The 21140-nt window shown below is 39.5% G+C and overlaps 1 protein-coding gene across 2 annotated transcripts in view; it reads left to right on the forward strand.

Annotated features, from left to right (window-relative positions):
- Positions 1-18919, forward strand: part of STAU2 (staufen double-stranded RNA binding protein 2) — a 163141-nt gene extending 144222 nt beyond the window's left edge. For both annotated transcript variants that reach the window (XM_009272647.1, XM_009272648.1), the window contains 2 exons: positions 16871-16959; positions 17809-18919. In XM_009272647.1, the coding sequence (XP_009270922.1) occupies positions 16871-16959; positions 17809-17902 (183 nt within the window). In that variant the 3' untranslated portion in view covers positions 17903-18919. The remainder of the gene's footprint in view (positions 1-16870; positions 16960-17808) is intronic.
- The last annotated feature ends 2221 nt before the right edge of the window (positions 18920-21140 follow it).

The following is a 21140-nucleotide window of genomic DNA, read 5'->3' on the forward strand; positions in this document are numbered from 1 at the left end:
AGTCTCTACTGCCATTTAAGTTACATTAGTATGTCTGCATTTATTGTGAGTGTGTTGATTTTAAGTAACAATTTTACTCTATCATGACAGAGTAAAACTGCTTGTAGCCTGATCCTGGAAGCCCTCTCATAGGGTTTGCATACATAAGCAGGCTTATTGGAATCATTCGCATAAAGAGAGCTTGAGTAGTGAAGGATTATTGTTATTTATCTTAATAAAATCTTTTATTAAGATAGAGCTGTATATTAATTAACATACCTCATATGGAAAAATATTAGATAAAACAGGATCCTGAAGGCTTTTCTTCTTAGCTGTGGTTGGAGCCGTTGCTAGTGATTTCTATGCTTTACACAGTAACATAGACTTACTCAGGAAATGTGAACTCGGACTCTGTTCTTTCCACAGCCTTAAGGTATTCATAATGACATGTCACAGGAGACTGTCTAAATGCAAGTACAGCTATTTATCTACCTTCCCAGATAACCAGAGCCACTGTAAAATACTCAGGATTGCACAGAGAAAGCATGAGAAGGAATATTATTGCATCCTGCCAGTTAAAGAAGCCACTGAAAAACAGTACTGGATTGCAGTTCCTGCTTTCATTCCTTCTGAACTTAGTGTTAAAGTATCAATTAGATGAAGAACAGAAATTATCTAGGGAGCATGGGGTGATCCTCAGGATGGCTCAGTAACTGCTGTGATCATTAGCCTATGGAATCAGGCTCTTCCTTGCACTATCTTTTCTTTGACCCATGAATGCTGAGTTATTTTTTCTGCAACAGCTGAATCTTCCCTATCACTGATCCTGGAGGTTAGACTGTCACCTAGGAGGTGGGATGTGTGGTTTGTTGACCTAAAGCTGAGAAATCTAAAATCTGTATCTCTTGTACTGTGGACAAGTGTTCTCACATCTGTGCCGTTGACAAAAAAGGGAGCCTCACCTCCATCTGCTTCTCCGGTGGTCATCTTCTCAGTGAAAACAGTGAGCTCTGCTCAGGCCTGCTGAAGAGCTGGAAGAACCAGCTATCTTGAGGAGAGGACCGTGCATCTGTAGACACTAGCTGACCAAGCTGCCAGGTCCTCTGCGTGTGGTCCTGGCTTTGCAGCTGAACTCCAGAGAGGAGCAGGAGTTCACCTCTGGGCTTGGAGTACCTCATTGCCTGCAGGTAGCTCCACACTCAGCATGTAGCTTTCTTGGGTCGTTCTTCAGAGAAATCTGGCTCTCCTCTTAACACTGAATAAAGACACTGAGTACTTAACTTTAGACCTTTGATTTTATTCCAGGGCTGTGCTATTTAAAACTTCGCTCTTACAGAGCCTAATTTGTAAGCACCTGAATTCTTTATTGGATCAAACCCTGACAGGTTATTTTGTAACTAGCAAGATTTTGAATAAGCTCTTTTTGACAGCTGTGGTTAATGGATTTTAATAATAGATGCTAGGATGAAATGTTAAAATAGCCATTAGCAGATCTTCCAGACTAAAAGCCAGCCATTCAGTAAAGTTGTTGGACATATACATGTATTTTTGACTGTAACTATAAATGGAGGAAAAGCAGGTCCATAGTTCCAGAGCTCAGTTAATCAGAGTCAAGGAGTGTCTAATCTGCATTGCTAGGCTGCCAGTTGGAGAGGTTCCTGAATTTAAGAAGTCAGAGTTCTTGAGGAAATCTGGTTCCTGCTTGTTAATATCTCTCTTGAAGGACTTTTTGAGCTACGTAGTACCCGATGTATACCATTCTTACCAGAGAAGCACGTAGGACAGCATTCATGGAGATGACCGAAAGTGCCTGATCCGTCCCACATTGTTAGTACTCTTTTTATCTTTCTACTCGTGTCGCAGTAGTAGCCAGAAGTAGGAGTTAATGACGGTAGAGCAAATCCACGTGCACACAGCCATTTCCTAGTTAAATCAACATACAAACAGCAGTAGAAGCTGAATCTGAGGGTAGATTTGGGCTTTCCATTAAAAAGTGGAGCTGCAAGCAGTATAAAATATAAAATAATCCAATAAAAAGTACATCTGCTACTTCACAAAATGAATAGGAAGGTAGCTGGTACTGATTTTAAGTGAAGACTAATCCTTCACCTCAAGATGCATTTGCTAAAGAAATGGTTGAATTTGTGTGTAAAATAGCAGCACTGGACTAGGCGGGGGAAAAATACGTATTACGAGAGTTTTCTGCAATGCTGTCATTTAACTTGATCACTAGAGTGATGAGTCACTGAAGGCAGATTAGTTTTTTATTTCACCTTTAGGAAATACTCAAATGCCCTCACAGGATTTTGAGGTAAAAGGAGAAGCAATGAAGTCATGACACTGCTCCTGTATTACAAAAAGGCAGGTTAAAATATTTTACTTAAAAAAAAAATATTATTAACAATATGAATATAAGCTTGAAAAGGGATAGGGGGGACAGAAATAGTATAGCTTTGTTTTGTTGCTAGAAAACCAGAGTTTTTTCTTTCCTCCTTGCCGTATAATAAAGGCAAACTTTGGGGCACTGAGATAGAAAGCTGAGACCAAGCATAAGGCTCAACCTCTCCTGTACTAAGGGGCTAGACAAAAAACAGCTTGCATTTTATCCACCAGATTCAGCAGCATCTTCCAGGTTTTCCAGATACTATCAGAACCCTCAGATCCAAATGGTAAGTTGGAATTTATACATCTATTCTAAAATTTTAAAAAATCTGTAGAAGTCCTCTTTTTAAAAATTAACCTTTTCAGCTGCCACCTTCTGTCAGAATATGTGGCACTCGCCATACACTAGCTCTCCCCAAAAAGTGGTTTTATTTTGCGTTCACTTCTAATTCCAAACACTGAGAGCTGGGATTGCTGGACGCTATGGGCTAGTAAGGAATGTATAGGAGCTTAACAGCAGGAGCAACAGACCCAGGTTAAAAATTCAGTGACCAGGAACAAATGTGCCTTTTATTTCATCTCCCAGCTAAAATCCTAGATACAGTTTATTGGCTTTAAACTTTTCTCATTTAGTAGAAAAATCTAAGCTTAGTGTTTCTTCTTAATCACAGCCACTTTAAATGGGACATATATGGCTCTATAAATTAAGCTAGCACAGAAGTATTCTTTGTTTAAAAGACTTGGAAATTGTTTGACAGTTAACTATTAAATGGTATCTAAAATATCTGGAATTTCCTCTGAAGAAGTGTATGCTTCTGCTGAAAATGACAAAATCAAATTTACACCACAAGTGATGGAAATGTACTGCTTGATGATCTCAAAGTCAGGAGCTAAGTATATGTCTGAAAAATACTGAGCTTAAGTGGTTCTCCAAGGTCACACAGCAGATTAATGGCAGAGTCACTGTCTTTTGAATGAAACAGATTTCTTATCCCACAAAACACATCAAGAGTTCAAGTATTTTCATTCATTTTGAAATGAACTAGATACCTCTTGAAATTTTTTCACACAGAAGAACCAACAAGTATACAAATGTGCCACACCAAGCATAGTCATTAGCCCAGTGGTTATGAATGGCGCTTGTCTGTGATATTTTGACTGGAGAGTCAAAATGGACCTAGAAAACCCTTTCTCAAAACTGATGTATTCTCATAAAAAGGTTTGTTTCTTGATTTAGTGTTTTTCTGAGAAAGAATTTTGACCAGCTCTCCTCCTGACTCCTAGTTCAGTGTCCTATCCAGCTGGTCACGTGTCCTCCCCCAGCAAATACGTACAAGTCCCCTCTTTGAGGAGTAGCAAGATCTGCAGCATCTTTGTAATATTTCTGATGTACTTTTCTTCTCAAATTTTGGGCCTTGACATAAAAAGGCTGGAATGAAGGATATGGTGTTGTGCATACCCAAGTGAAGGCAGGGAGCCAACAAAATGCTGTTGTAATTACAAGTGAACATTCTTGTATCATAAAACTGCAAAGAAAAAGCTATAAATCAGAGCTGGCCTGGTGGTCCCTGGCAGCAAAGCACAGGAGATTTGAGCTCATTCCCTGAGCTAGCCAAGAGTGGGATCCTCGCAGAGGCAGAGGCTCATTCCAAGGGAAGGGCATTCCTCGTGTCTCCTGAGTGATGGTCATGAAGCACTGATTTTGGTGGGAGTCAGATCCAGCCTTCAGCCCTGCAGGAGTGATAGTCTGAAAAGTGCTGGCCATTGTGGAAAATAAAGCAAGTTGAGAACCGGAGGAATTTTATCTTCAAGAGTTCTTGTGCGTGTGTTTAGGAGCCTACTGCTTTCAGTGTTAGATCTGTGCTATTGTTCAGATCCCATATTTGATCACTTATTGTTGTGCTTGAGTACATAAGATTGTCCTTTAATTCAGGTATCTAGTTTCGCGTTTCCATACACTCACTCATGACACCAATCTGTGCCAAAACCTTTCTATGGGCACTAGAAAAATGCAATGAAATTAAGTAATACTATCCAAATTGTCTCTACTGAAGTTCCTGTCACTAATGAACATGGACTCAAACTTAATTTTCAGTTAGAAATGAGTTTTTCTTCTATCCTGGAATGTTTTTCCTTTTTTTTCTTTCTGGTGTCTCATGAGGATGTAGCTGTCTGAAAATCATTGATCTGTCTGGATAATTTACCAATTTCAAAAATAAGTAAGTAAGTAGCAGGAGGGTAGGAAAGTATTAAAGCTGTTAGCATTGGGCAGTTTTCTAGAGACTTTCTTTAATACAAGCTGTGTGTGGGGGTTATTTCCTGTCCCTCTGAAAGATGTGGCTTGAGCTGAGCCCAAATTTACAGTTCAGGAGGGGCAAAATAAGATGATCTACTGTTGTTAAACTAAAAAATAAAAAAAATCCTGAGAGTGTACAAGTGATTACAGCAAAACAAACCCCAAATTGACAGCTGCACAAACAGCACTTGCCCAGCAGTGGTAGTCAGCTACTAGGAATGCCCAGTTTCCCAGCAGATTGGTAAGAATTTATAATTAATAGCACATTTGGGGACTCTTCTGTAATGAAACCACAATTTAATCTGCTAACCTGATTTTGGAGGAGGTAAAGGAGAGAGGGCAGAAATTCAGTCTCGCTTTGCCGAGTACATTATCTCCCTGTTGATAGCAGTATGAGACCAAGACAGACAGCGTTTTCCAGAATCACCCCCTACACTGGTTTAAGAGCTGCAATCCTGAAAGGTGAAGGGCTCTCTCCCAAACAGATGTGACCCCCTTCAACTCTGATAAACTTCCCAAAAAGATGAGGGAAATCTGTACCGCACAGGATGTGCTCAGCACATTGAGAGACTGAGTTAGTAATGTCCCTGGTAATTGTGGATACCTCATTGTAGGAGTCAGTTTTTATTTAAATTTTTTTAATAGGAGTATACACATCTGTCTTTATACCCAGCAGCTTTTCTGGCCCACAAGAAGTCCTCTGTGAGTTTCTCCAACTGAGCTCAGTGGGATCTCTGTCAGCTGCAAGATTTATGTCATCTTTTTCAGTCCTGAGAACTGTTCCTTAAGCTTTTCACATCTGGATTTAATTGGAAAGACATTAAAAGACATTAAGTGTGCTGGAAAAGCATATTTTAGAGAAGATCTTTATAGACACTTCCATTAAAGGAGCTGATGGTTGTAGGTTAAAATGGGATGAGGACAAGCCATCAACAGTTAGCAAGGACAAAATTACATTACAAACTACTTCAGATGAGAAGTTCGGCCTGTAGCTCTTGGGTCTGACTCTGATCTCACTTAAATCAGCTTCAATTAGGAGAAAAATACCAGTTAATGCAGTGTAAAAAAACTCTGAGATCAGAATCAAAAACTTTTGCCTTTTGGAAACACTCAAATTTCTAATTACATGCCATATATGCTAAATATAATGCTTTTAGCTGTCAATCTAGATTTGGTACTTTGTTGGATGTACATACATGCTTGTAAAATGAGACTTGGAGAATGAAGAGGGGGATTGGTCGTTAGGGCTCTGAGGGTGGAAGTATCCTTCTCCGAATGCCGATATGCGGGCCACAGGAGTAGAGTTACACAGAAGAAGAGATACGATACAATTTAGTACGTGGGCTTCATTACAGATGTTGTAATGCAAGAATCTACAGCCCTAAACTCCCCCATTGTTCCAGCTATAATGTGCTGCTTGAAGAAGCCAATGGGCAGTCCTTTGCATTAAGTGTAATCTACTGCTTTTGTCTTCAAACCAAAGTTTCTAGTCATGTTTAGACTGACACGTACTTAAAATCTAAGGTAATGGTCTTGGTATGAGAGAACAAACATTCTTTCATTTTAGAATTGTTAAAACTGAGGAATCTGATATTTAGGAATGACTCCCATGTCTAAAGCAAAGTGTATGGTCTTTAGAAATAGAAACATGTCAAGCTTTAAAGAAAAAAAAAAATTGTAAAACATTGGGGAAAAAAGAGTGCTCTTTAGCACATTTCATCAAAACAAATTTGTTAGAGGCTCTCACCTGACCTCGTCTCCTAAAAGGGAGTCTTTTTCTCCACTATGTCATGGAAAGTGTTTAGTATTAATGAGGAGTATACACATCTGTCTTTATACCCAGCAGCTTTTCTGGCCCACAAGAAGTCCTCTGTGAGTTTCTCCAACTGAGCTCAGTGGGATCTCTGTCAGCTGCAAGATTTATGTCATCTTTTTCAGTCCTGAGAACTGTTCCTTAAGCTTTTCACATCTGGATTTAATTGGAAAGACATTAAAAGACATTAAGTGTGCTGGAAAAGCATATTTTAGAGAAGATCTTTATAGACACTTCCATTAAAGGAGCTGATGGTTGTAGGTTAAAATGGGATGAGGACAAGCCATCAACAGTTAGCAAGGACAAAATTACATTACAAACTACTTCAGATGAGAAGTTCGGCCTGTAGCTCTTGGGTCTGACTCTGATCTCACTTAAATCAGCTTCAATTAGGAGAAAAATACCAGTTAATGCAGTGTAAAAAAACTCTGAGATCAGAATCAAAAACTTTTGCCTTTTGGAAACACTCAAATTTCTAATTACATGCCATATATGCTAAATATAATGCTTTTAGCTGTCAATCTAGATTTGGTACTTTGTTGGATGTACATACATGCTTGTAAAATGAGACTTGGAGAATGAAGAGGGGGATTGGTCGTTAGGGCTCTGAGGGTGGAAGTATCCTTCTCCGAATGCCGATATGCGGGCCACAGGAGTAGAGTTACACAGAAGAAGAGATACGATACAATTTAGTACGTGGGCTTCATTACAGATGTTGTAATGCAAGAATCTACAGCCCTAAACTCCCCCATTGTTCCAGCTATAATGTGCTGCTTGAAGAAGCCAATGGGCAGTCCTTTGCATTAAGTGTAATCTACTGCTTTTGTCTTCAAACCAAAGTTTCTAGTCATGTTTAGACTGACACGTACTTAAAATCTAAGGTAATGGTCTTGGTATGAGAGAACAAACATTCTTTCATTTTAGAATTGTTAAAACTGAGGAATCTGATATTTAGGAATGACTCCCATGTCTAAAGCAAAGTGTATGGTCTTTAGAAATAGAAACATGTCAAGCTTTAAAGAAAAAAAAAATTGTAAAACATTGGGGAAAAAAGAGTGCTCTTTAGCATATTTCATCAAAACAAATTTGTTAGAGGCTCTCACCTGACCTCGTCTCCTAAAAGGGAGTCTTTTTCTCCACTATGTCATGGAAAGTGTTTAGTATTAATGGGAAGATTATGGCTTGCTGGGTGATAGTGACAGGAATGAGGCATTTGAATTATAATTGTGGCTGCAGTGTAGACTGTTCTTTTGTTTTCTATCATTAAATACCTTTTTTCAGAATCTCTCTCTGTCTCTCTTGGGCTATGATAAAATGCATGTAAACTAGTAAAACTGATTCTTACTTTTATTGCCTGACCTTGGGCCAGCCCTTTATGTGCTCATGCACTCTCTCTTCACTTCAGTTTCCTTCTCTTTAAAAACAGTGATAATAAAACTACCTCTGGTCCTCAGTGCCATTTTGTCTCATGAAGAAGAGGATATTTGCAAGGAGAGGTAAAAAGTATTTAAACACTAGTAAGTGTTTTACAAGTTCAGTTTACTAAGTGGAAGAGTAACCATGTTGAAGTAAGCACTGAGTAATACTTGATAGTTTGAACTTTGTTGTATACTAATTTAGGTGCGGATCTTTGAGAATTCATAAAAATCTTTTAATATCCAAGTTTTCACCACTCTGCACGAGCAGTTGCCTAAGAAAACCACTTAAATAACAGAATAAATTATTATATCTTATTTAAATACAGTTCAGTTTAGAGCTTATTCATTTTGTTAAAACAGTTCTGGCTACATCTACACTACTAATATGGGTCAGGGCCCATGCCCTGGTGGGGAACAATATGGTCTTTGCCTCATTTATGTACTGCTACTTATGTAGTGAAGGCTGTGGTAGTGATGTTAAAAACAGGATGGAACTGTGGAGGTCAGATAGATGAAGAGGATTGTCGGATTGTCTATTGCAGCATATTTTAGAAGACACCGTGAACTCTTACACAGCCAAGAACCTTGATCCACTTATTTAAAATCAAGAGGTCAAAATCTCCTGCAATACAGATAGGGTTAATGACAGTGGACTTGCAAATCTATGGCAGTGATGTGGAGAAATGCCTATAAATAAATAATTAAATAAACCAAATTGTTCTGAGAACACAGCTGACAAGGATATTTTCCAGCCATCAGTGATGAAAGAGACAGTGATTCATGGCCTTTCTTCCCTGCTGGTGCAGGATTTTGCCTGAGGATATACATTCTGCTGTTTTCAGTTTTAGGTTTAAAGCCATGTTCCTTAAAATCTCCTACAATTTTTGTCTGCAGCTTCTCAATCATGCTTGAGTGTTGTCTCAGTTGTATGATTTAAACCTCTACCTACCCATACAATAATTGGCCATTTAAATGCTCTCATTTGGAAGTCTCTAATTACTGAAAGCACCTATATTACTTAGATGTCTACCTCCTTCTGAAAGTTAGTATTTAAGTAGCTTTTGTCTGAGGATACAAAATTAGAAGCAAGATTAATTTACGATTAATTGCTGTCTGGTGAAATTCTGTTGTATATACGTAGTGTAAATGCTTGGAAATTTAATTTTAAAATATTTTTCTTCATCTTCATAAGCAAGCTGTGATGATGCATGATTCTTTCTGTCTTTGTTCTTTCAATTGTAACAATTGAAGAAAAAATATGAAGTTCTGAATTTAGAAAGAAATTTACTTTAAAAGAACTTCCATATTTCTAGACCATAACTGAAGAATATACACTGAAAAGGTACTGAAATTATCTGAAAAAAAAGAGGCTTGATTAGGATGTATTTTAACTGCTGATACTGGGGCTGAACTTTCACACATCATTTCACTGTTAGAGGACATAGACACACCTCAGTAGATACTGGCATTGAACCTGAAAGCTCTTTTGAGATGTTCATTAGGAAGTGCCAACTTATGGTTTCCAGCATAGATTGCCACGGAGGCAAAAGTTAGCATTTTGGTAGCATTCAAAAATGCTGCTCCTCGCAGCTGAGAATATGTGAAGAGGCAGGAGTCGGAGAAGATACAGATTTAAGAGCAGTCCCGTACGGTCTGGGTCCTGTACAGATCTTTTAGCAATCATTTCCTCTCTTATTCCCACCCATACTTATTCCAAGTAAGAATGCAACCTAAACTTGGCAACCAGACTAGCCTCTCCATGCTGGATTAATCTCTTACATTAGTGTTAAATTTGTTAAGTTTGACTCTCAGTGTTATTTATCAAATACTCTTCATACAAAAGCATACTTTTTAGTTATTTTAAAAATTAGGTGCTTTTCAGCATGGTTTTCTCTCTTTGTGACTAGATAATCTTGTATCACCATTAAAGCAATAGAACTGTCTCACCTCAGATGATCATGCAGCTCTTTCTTGGGCTTTGAGAGAATGTTTTGCCATTCATTACTCCCGGAATTATTGCATAGTCCCAAGAATGGCGGTCAGATTTATAGTGTGGTGGTTCGTATGTGAAAATAAGCCATGCCTAATTGACTCTCTCTACTGTTAACTCAAGCAGTCCTTTTACTTAAGTAGATTGTTGAAGAGTAAAACCTACGGAAATAAAATTCCATGTCAAATAGTGTCTTTCACTGCATCCACTTCTTGGAATATTGGGAGGCATGGAGGAATGAGTACACGTGTCCGATAAAACCAGGTGGAAGAAGGTGACATGCATGCTGTTGTTGATAGCAGCTCTGCTTAATATATTGGAAAAATTGTTCAAGAACAGTTAATCCTTACTTTAGGATTACCCTCAGAAAGCTGGCAAGGTCAGGCTGTACGTGGATTGTGTGTCATTTAAATTCTGGCTGCATGAGTTGCCTGGGGGTAGCATTAACTACTACGTAGGACTTGTTCTAAGCTACATCTGTGAATCATCATTCTTTGTTTGAAGATAGTGGACTCCTTCTATCCTCCAAGTTCCTTCTTTTGACAGGTGCAATCAGTAGCCTTAATTGTAGTACCTATCAGGTGACTATGCCTTTGTGCAGAGATTAATCAGTTTGGAAAATGCTATTTCCATGTAAACTACATGAGTTAATCAGATTATAACCCTGTGTTTTTCATGCATATAATAAATTGTGTGAGGAAAGGGCTTAAAAGTCATTTAATTTAGGTTTACACTGTGCAGTGTGAAAAGCCTTTCTGACTTTAATTTTTAAACAGATGTTAACATTGGTTCACATGAAATCTAATCAACTGGGGAGAACGGTACAATGTGAGGAAAGTGGCAAAAACTCCTCGCAGAAGTTATTGCTTGCGATATAGTAAATTCATTTACAACAGAAGCTATGGGGAAAAAGGATTTGTTTGCAATACCCATCACCTAGTTTTTGTTTAGCTTGTACGTAGCCAACCTGGTAAATCCAAAAGAATTAAATGGATATGTTAAGGAGTTAAATTTTAGCTACTTAGTCTACACAAGCAAATATATCTTCCCTTTGTGCATTTCTGTACGCATGCAATTTTGGGTGTGGACAAGTTAAAGCCAGGTGGAAGATTGGTCAAAAATTTCCTCATCAAGAGAAAGCAAAAATAATCACCAAGAACAACAATTTTGAATACCTACAAATTTAAATAGTTGCTCAGCTTTGGGACACAGTCCTCAAACTCACCTCTACAGCTGTGATATTGCTGGTTTTTTTCAATAGCCTTTAAATGTGAAATTTAAATCCACATATTAAGAAGTCATGAAGTGCATCTCATTACTGATGCAGACAGCTTTGCTGCAATGTTATCGCACAGATGATACTGCCTTTTGAGGCCTCAATTGTCAGGGAGAGGGGAAGAACCTCCCTGATTTGGGGGGCATTTTTCCTCTTGGCTTAGAAAACAAATGAACATTGTTTGTAAATACACTTGCTACCAGTTTTGTTCATGCATTAACTCTGCTGTTGTCTAGGCTTCTGGCTTGCAAGTGAAATCGAGAACTAGAGTTAGATCTGTCTATCATTTTAACCTGGCGTGCAAGCATTTTCTCAAGCCTAAACTCAGGCACAGCCTGAGACTTGTTCGTGTATATGGCATGTGGCTACAGGCGGTATGACCACAATGAGTAATTTGACTCTGCAAACTCAACCTTGAACTAAGACCCAGCTACTAAAGACAGTAAAATTTTGTCCTTCGTGACCTACTCTGGACCCTGACTTAATTCTGTTTTGCAGCGTAACTATTTCTGCCCATAATTTTATGTCTTCAGAAAACACTGATTAAGGCCAAGCTGAATATGTTTTTTTATGTACTTAGAAAACTGATGTTAGGAGACATATCACCAGTAAACTAACAGTATCAAGCAGTGTGTTTATTAGGATTGTCTCAGACCTCCTTGGTAAAATCAACTGGAAGGGCCACTGAGAACAACAAACTTTTACAATTTTCAGCTTCATGGAATAATCTGAAATGTAATACAGATTTAAGAGGAAAAACACAAACCACATACTGTGCTAAAACAAACATGTGAAAATTTTATCGTAAGGATGTGGTCTTAAATGCACATGGGCTAGTGTAGTGCCTGTCTGCTGTTCTTGCTAAAAGAATGATCTAATGTTACTAGATTGTCATTATAAGACGCTTAATCCCCAGAGTGAGAAACAGGAAGAATATTCACAAGTTTCAATGCTATTTACTAATTGCCAATTGACTTGAGGAAAGCTAAAAAATGACTGGAAACATCCATCCCCATCCTGATACACACACATACTAATAATGGAAATGGCAGCCAAGACAAACAGCTAGCAGTGCGGTGCATCCTGTTGGCATCGTATTTTTGGCACTGTTGTAGCTACACAGAAAACAAGTGATACAAGAAATGTGTAAGGACATCTGTTCTGTAACCTATGGGGCTTCACTCACAAAACAGTTGTAAAATCTTCTGGGGGAGAGAAAAATTTCTCTATATCTGTGCAGATGCTCTATTGTAAGAAAAATATCAATGGAAGGAAGTGTTGAGCTTTTAAAAGAGGAAATTGTTCACCAGATTCACTGTCAAATGTTCCATTCTTTTCTTTCCTTTTCATTTAACCTAAGTTATCTGCCATTCACAAGTTATATTTAAGCCAAGTGGTGTAAATCTGTTGGGACTAATAGAATTGAATCATGGATTAAATTAGCCCAGTGTCTGCTTGTAACTCTTCTTCGCTGCAGATTACATGGGCTCTGTGTCACTCCACTGACTATTCAGGTCACAGCCTCTCAGCTACCAGCTTCCTTCCTGAATCCAGCATCTTCATGTCTGTCTAGGGGCACGACGGGGAGATGAGAAACCTTAAGGACATCTATTAAGGTCCAAAGTATTGTTTACTTACCAGCTTCTCTCAGCTTTGCTGCTCCTTCCAAACATAAGCAGGCTATGGGAGAAAGAAAAGGGGGGGGGTTAGGACACCGCAAGGCTCTCTCTACCATTCATCTACTGCCCTTCAGTCACAGCTCATGAATGGACATTTTAAAAAGGAAAGAAACTTTCCCAAAATTCAAATGTTTTTGCAAAAGTTGGGCCATAAGTAGTTAGGTTTCCCCCACAGGTATCTTATGGAGAGAGAGACACGGTTCCATGAAAAAGAAATCAGATCTCATATAAACCTGAAACACAGGAAACTGGAAGATAAAGAGGGACTGTGAGGTGTAGGAGGTTGGGAGGACTAAAATTTCTTTACCGAAAGAGTGGTTAAACATTGGAAGAGGCTGCCCAGGGAAGTGGTGGAGTCCCCATCCCTGGAAGTATTTAAAAGATGTGTAGATGAGGTGCTTAGGGACATGGTTTAGTGGGCATGGTGGTGTTGGGTTGACTGTTGGACTCGATGATCTTAGAGGCCTTTTCCAACTTTAATGATTCTATGATTCTATGACTTGAGGAAGGAAAGTTTAGCTCTGGGAGCTGGGAGCAGCTGGGGCTCCTGGGTGGGAGAGCATTTAGGAGCAGGAAAAAGTAGGGGCCTGGGTAGGGGGAGATTTGTGAAGAAGTAGAGGTGATCACCTCTGCTGTAAAAGAAGTCGGAGCTCTGGGGTGGATAGTAGGGAGGGGAAGACCAGGGGCACTGGAGTTGCTTGGGAAAGATGTGGGACTGAGGCAGATGATGTGGGGAGTGGGGACTCGGTAGTGAGAAGCATGAGCTTTTGAAGAGATCGTTGGCTTCCAGGGCAGCAAAGGTGAGAAGCCTAGCAATGAGGGACAGTGTAAAGGGCTGGCTCTTCAACGGTGCTCACACAAATACCCTGACACCTCTACTTGGAAGATCAAGGATACAGGTACAGGACTGCTTTCCTGCTGCTTCCCCCTTCTGATATTTGGCTTCAGAAATACAATAGATCTGAGATCTTATCTTTTATATCACATTTCAGTTTGGGAAGGGCATGGCTTGAAGAAGGGTGAGATGGAGAAATGAGACTGCACTGCGTTACAAGCATTAGGATTTGGATGTTGTGTTGGTATCAAACATGCTTATCATTAAACACCTTGAATCATACCTTCATTTTATATGCTTCCTCTAATTGTTCCATATTTACCTCCTTGACACCCATATAGTAATGATCCATGCTTACAGGCAGAGTTCATTATTTTATATTGTATTACTTCTTCCTTTGCTGTTAGAAGAGAAGAGATGCCCTTGTGATCTGTTTCTATTGAGATAGTGGCTAATATTCCTCCAGGAAGTTCCAAAGCAGTTTTTCTGGAAAGCATCCCTGAAAGCTGCTCTGTAATTTATGTGGTATGCCTTGCAATAGTCAGTTCTATGAGTAAAACAGTAGTAAGTAACAGATATACTCATATTCAGAGCAATTCTAGAAAGGAATTAGGAAATTTGGATTGGTCTCATTAGTCTCTTGATGATTTGGGGATTTCAGTGACCACTGATCAAGATCAGACTGTTCTGCATATCATATGATCAACCTGTGATCTCTACTTCTTACCAACTATGATCAGCGCCTTTTTGTCCAAGCCACTGTACAAACAAATAACCTGAACAAATAGTTCTTCCACAACAAGTTTACAATTCACACATCAGACCCGGAAGCTAAGAATGGATATGAAAAAGTAAACAAAGTGAGTTCAAAAACAGATGAGGTAGCAGTTAAATTCTGTAGGAGGAGCAGATGTCTCAGCTTCCTTCTCTCCTTGCAGTGCTACCTGGTAATGGTTTTTGGATTACCATACAGAAGACGAAAGGAGATCCTGACTGTTTTGCTAATATGCATCAGGAAAAATGGATATGAGAAGACAGGAGATTATTGTGTGCCAGTCCCTACCCATTGAATTGTTTGGTTCTCATAGCTGCTAACCCATGACCAACTAAAGTACAATAGAGAAGCAAGGAAGCACATGAACCCAAATCGCTCCCCTTCCTCACATGATGAGTAGTGCTTGCATTGTGATGAAAAGGACCCCAGGGAGAGGAGGAGAAGACAGAAATTGGGATGAAGAAATGTGTCGGGTTACTGGAACAGAGAAGTTGAGAGGAGAGTAGATGAAAACCCTTGTTGCCACTGGGAGAAATTATTTGGGTTGAACAAACAGTGATTTTGCTGTGCAGTCAAGATCAAGGATGGAAAGGCAGATGGTGATTAGAGCTTATAGGAATTGAGAATGCACGTCTAAAACTACAAGAGACACTCTGAGGTAGTAGAGAAAGAGCTGTCTTATAAAAAATGCAAATATATCAAAATGTCAAGAAAACCAGAAGAAACGAGGAAAGGGAGAATTCATTCACTGGGGAACTCAATGGGTGATAAAAGTGAAAGATCCTGTAATGGGAGAAGTTGTTACTGAGGTGAAGCTGAGGCTCAGCCCTTAGCCATAGCATGGAAAAAGAATAAAAAGAAAGATGCAGGCAGCAGAGATTTTAAGATGAAGGGGAAAATTATGTCAATAGATGGGAAGAAGGAGCAAGCAGAGAGCAGGTTAGCTGTCAGATACAGGGGGCCCAGAACACATGGTAAAGGTAGCGTGGATGGGTAACAGTGATAATCTGAGGTTTACCAAGACACATTATAAAATGTTTAGCTTTTTATTTGTTTGCTAGGGCAAAACCCATAAAACTTCACAGACTAGAAAGATTCCACCTTCATCCATTATGGGTGGGAGTACCTTGTACAGCCTTCTGAAGCTTTAACAGCTAGTCTTTAGTATAGACAAATCTGGGATACATGGTCTTTTACTTTAGGGCAGCCTGGCAATTTTTGTGCTGTTATTCATCTCGCCAAAATACACATTGTCTAATAATATTTAAGTTGTATAAACATACCTTTCAAGGGAAGGAGCTGTTGAGAGAATCCAGGCAAAGAATTACTACGAAAGCAAAACTAGTACTTCATTACAATGGCAGCTCCTGTTCCGGACAGAGTCCCTGCTCTCTGAGAGGAATGGGAAACGAGGATAGAGATATGGATTCTTTCTCTCCCAACAATTAAGAAGAGAGCAACTTCCAATTTTCTAAACAGCAGTTGTTGCCTCACTGTGCAGAACAGTGCTGTAGCGCCTGCAGTCAGTTCCAGTGTTTGAGATGTTACCTTAGGTGACAGTGTCTGTGAAAATTTACCTTTTTCCCCCCTGTGATTAGTTCTGAATGCATCTTAGGTGGGCGTGATTAAAGAGAAAAATTAAAGAGAAAACTCTTTTGTTGTGCTGGGTGTGTTTTCAAAGTCAGCCACGTGGTGTCTGAGAGTTTCATAACCAACCTTTGCTAAATTAATTACAAAAAAATCATTTGTCTTTTACCAAAGCAGTTAGGGGGGAGAGAAGAACAATTCTGAGTCCTAAGGCAGAATTCATGAACATGAGAGAGAAGCTGGTCAATAAAGAATGCACTTGCACAGAAAAATGTCAGCTGAAAATTAATCATTCTTCTATTGCTGATGCTTCATAATCATCCCATATTGGCTCACCCTGTTTAGCACACTTCACTACCTATGTATAAGGTATCAGTCTGCCGCGTTGTTTGAGATCCAGCCTTGGAGTGTTGGTAGTGTCCTGCCGACCCTCTTCCCACTGCTCACACCTTCTGCAATCATCTACAAGACAAGAGTTTGTCCGTAGGAGCTCTGTAAAGTGTGTAGGAAAGCACACGGGGAAGCTGGAGAGACATTACAGGCCAGAGAGGCAAGAATCCTAAAAGCGTATCATGTTCTTCATGTAGGTGGTGAAGCTTGCATTAGCACAAATGGAAGTCACTCATCTACCCAGGAAGAAGAAGATATCCTCAAACCCGTGCACAAGCACAGCTGTTTATCATGGAGCTGTTATGTACCCACTCTGTTAGCTCTGTAGCCTAACTGGCTTCAATATACAGGAAATTATTTAAATCTAGAATATGAAAATACACACCTTCCTTCATTTGGTGTTAATACAGTTGTGTCAGTAGGTTTTTTGACAACTGATTTTTTCTTTAGGCAGCGTTAAGTGCCTTGAAACAGTTTTCAGAACAAGGACTGGATCCAGTGGAAGGGGCTATGAAAGTTGAAAATGGATCACATGAAAAGTAAGTACCATTTAAATCCTCTGCATTTTAATGCCTGTGTGGCGTGGTAGATAAGAAATGTTAATTAAGAGCTTAGTTGCCCTTTTAAACGTGTGCAAAACTATTTCCTCTACAATTTATGCACAGTTTGTGACAATCTGAGAGGATAAACAAGATTTCAGGTTTAGCATTACTGATAATGTTTACTAATGAGCTGTGAGACAGTCAGTCCTCCTATGGAAATCCTAAAGAAAAGCATTTTCTTTTCATTGTATGGATTCTGTGTAAGTAGCATAACATGATTTTTGTCAAATGTGTTGTAGCACATGATATTGCCTGTAAATAAGAATAGCTATCTGCCAGTAAGTCCTTATGTCTGCAAGATGAATTTCACCCTATTTAATTTAAAAGTTAAAATTTCTTTCAGGTCTTAAAAAACTCTTATATGGAATATTAGCTTTAAATAGTAGACAATAGAACCAGGTTTCACACTGGATTTTCAATTATTTAAGAAAGTGGGCTTGTCTGTCCAGTATAGATTTTTTTTCCAGCTGCTAGTCTGTTTACGTAAGAGGGTAGTCTTGTGTTACTAAATAAATTAGGAAGGAATAGAATAAAAGAAAGAAGACTAAAAGTGGCATTTGGAATTTTCAATAGATATATTTTGGCTATTTATAAACTAATTTAATCAGAAACATTTTTCCGTATGATCTCATCAGCATAGTATTTGAACATAAATATTGTTGTTTCACTTTAAAATGTTACCTTCCACAGTGACCTTTGAATCTCATGTGCCATCTGCTAATAAACATGTCTTAAAGATGTGCAACCCTGGACCTTACCGCTCTTGTTAATGTATTAATCTTTCAGACAAGTCAAGCATCTGGGAGAGAAAGCAGACAATAAACAGACTAACTCAGGCACCATTGCTCAGGACTGCAAGGATTCAAAGGCTGTCGTCTAGGAGCTTCCCAGCACCCACGGCTGCCACTGCATCCTTATAAACCTGTCAACACGCAATAGGGTGTATGTGTACAAGGAAATGAATGACTAATACCATTATTTGAGTCTTATGTGAAGACAACACTATTCTAACACAAGAGATAGTGTACATGGTACTGTTTATTCAATTGTGGAAAAAAATAAAATTGAACATTTCCCTTAGAACTCGAGATCAGAGCATAACTCAATTGCCCAGAGGCAGAAGAAGTCTGATCATGTTACTGGAGGTTAAAATAACAACTAATTAACAAAAAGTGTTAGGAAAAAAAAGGGAAACTTTACAATCGATTAATATTGAGGAAAACAGGTCAGCATTGGTTCAGTTATACCATTTTTTTGTAGTGTAGTTTTAAGTTCAGCTTACTGTTTTTTAAATAATGCTTGAATATTTTAAAATTAACCGATGACAGTGCTGTGAGAATTGTAGTTGTTGTCTTCATATATAGTCATACAGCTTATCTTTTTATGCAGACATTATGCATTCTTCATTCTATATGAATATGTATGACTTTAAGATGCACTACTCAGAGTTGTATGCAAACAGAAGTTTAAATCATGACAACTATTTGCTTAACATGAACAGATGTTAGTTACGATCAGTCTTGATATACACCAGGAGAAAAGCAGATATGGTATTTGATTTTCCTTGCCATAATCAGTTAAAGAGGCGTCTTGCCTCCAAGCAACATCTTCCCCTTCAATTCTGCTCTCTGTTGTGTGAAGCACATCTACACCCCATTCTGTGTGTTGTATCAACCCACCGTTTGCATCAACTGAGTGTTTTTAATCTCTGCATTCGGCCCAAGAGCAAAAGGTAGGACTGCAACATTTTCAAGCCAAGGATGGAAAACTGTTGATGTAAAGATCATTCTTTTGTGAAAGGAATGGCAGCAGAGATAAGACCTGTGGCTGCTCTGTACCAGCGTATTTCTTTTAAGTGTGTGGCCAAATGCAGTAAAACCACATCAGTTCATGTGTACAATGACAGTGTCGTCTCTTTCTTTATCATTCACAGGGAGACAACTAAAAGAATGAAGTTAAAAAAAACCAATTACAAACTAACGAATGACTGGTTACCAAGTCAAAGCCAGAGTTCAGCCTACATTTCCCCATGCTACCACCTTCTACAAACTTACTGTGTTAGACCAGTCATCCTGGCATTTAAGTCATTTATTTATCCAAAATACAGATATTTTATTTCATGTAAACCTAATGCAATAAACACATAAAGCTTCTACCGACTGCATAACAGTCACGACAACATTGCACAAGATTTTAGAAGCATGTAAACCAGGGATCACAACCCAAGTGACTCACGCAGGAAAGCAGACAAACAGCAATGTAAGGAAATGGTGCAAGGAACGGTGGCATTGATTCACCTCTGGGACAGGCTTTCAGGGTTAGCATGCATCATGCTCTTACAGAATCAGTGGTCACTAAAAATTTGGAGTCCTTTTTTCTACTTCATGTTTCTCATGGGTGTGTTTTGCTCTCCCCACAGCAGATGAGAAGCCTTTGTGCTAAAAGTTTGCAGTTTTCTAGGGTCTGACTCCATAAAAGAGTCAGGAACAAGCTGAACCTTTCCGTTCCCCCAGAATTGGGAGATTTCCAGAGGCATTTGGCACCCGGCAGACTCAAGTTATTCAGGCAGCAGCATACAAAAATAATTAGCTCTTGCACAGCATCTTTCTCAGGGGTATGTTACCTGCCTAAGTGGCAAACGGAACAGAAATTCTACTGCTCCTTCACCTCAGCAGCCAGCTCAGAGACCTCAGAAACACGCTCAGTCTGTGCTTTAGCAGTACCTGCCAGTATGTAGAATATAAATGGCATTACTGTCTCCTCCCATGAAGAACAAGAACAAAAGGAAGAGGCAAACCCATTCCTCCACAACTCTGTCCTAAGGGCAAGAGGCTGAGCTCGCTGGGGAGAATGAGACAAGGAGACTGGCAGTATGGTCTCCCTGGCATTAACAGCACTTCCGTGGTGTGTCCCCTGTCCCGTCACTACAGAGAAACCCTTTGTACTGGTTTACTCAAAAGCTCAAGGTACAGCTTGATACTTGGTGCCATTCTCTAGGCACAGTCACAAAAATGTGCCCAGTAAACTTCAGATTAGTTGCTTTGTTGCAGGTGGCCTCTGCATCGAGTGCCAGGCTTGCTCCTGTGCATGTAGAGAACAACAAAGTGATGCTCACCTCACTCTAAATGAGCAGATTGCAACCAAATGCATGCAACCAGCTGTCTAGGCCCAAGATGGCTCATTCAGCCCCTCCAATCAAGACAACAGTAAAGAAAGATCATCTCTATGAAACTGTTACCATCTCAGGTCCTCTTGCTGGTCAGAAGCATGCTTGAATCTGAGACAACAGGAAAGAAAGATCATCTCTATGAAACTGTTATCATCTCTATGAAACTGTTACCATCGCAGGTCCTCTTGCTGGTCAGAAGCATGCTTGAATCTGACTCTGACAAAAAACAAGGCAAGTAACTGAGTTGGGGGGCTCACTCTTTGTTCTCAAAACTATAGAAACATGGAGCAGACTGGAGGAAGAGGGTCATACAGTAGCAGGATTTCTAACTATTTTCCAAATGCAGGGTTGACTAATAATTGTCGTAATCACAAGTCAGAAAGTTCTGTGCAGCCTGAGGTAAAGTGCACACAGATGGCGGTTTTAAAGCACCTCCCAGGCCACAGATTAAAAGCCTCACTGAAGAGGCTCCAATGAAGGCTAAGACAGAGCTTTTCCTGGCATAAATCTGAAGAAAGAGTTCCTGCTCCCTACAGGTATGGGTGGGATCACGGAGACCTCAGTATGGAGCCCATCAAGATACCGCACCTGAACTCCGTGATGTCATTTTGGTGTCACTAAGGCACTCCAAGGCTCCTGTCTCAATGAAGAGGTTTCAGTCTGACCACCTGCATATCACACATGAGAAGTTTCTCAAAGAAAATCCCACAGTATTCACACACACATACAGAAATACACTTTAAATGTAGTTTGGCATTATCACTAGCAACCTCCCGAGAGCCTGAGGAAAATTCTTGCACCAGAGATGTTGCAGCAGCCAGTGGACTTGTCTCCGATCTTCAGTCTTGTTGGTTCACAGCTGTTCCTCCTAGTTCTTGAGCTGGCAGCATCTGAAAGGTGCTGGGGAGGGCTTAAGTCCAATGATCTAAAAACCACTTTGTTTTCCTTC

This window comes from Aptenodytes forsteri, unplaced genomic scaffold (genome assembly GCF_000699145.1).
Source record: "Aptenodytes forsteri isolate BGI_AS27 unplaced genomic scaffold, ASM69914v1 Scaffold62, whole genome shotgun sequence".
Classification (NCBI taxonomy): Eukaryota; Metazoa; Chordata; class Aves; order Sphenisciformes; family Spheniscidae; genus Aptenodytes; species Aptenodytes forsteri.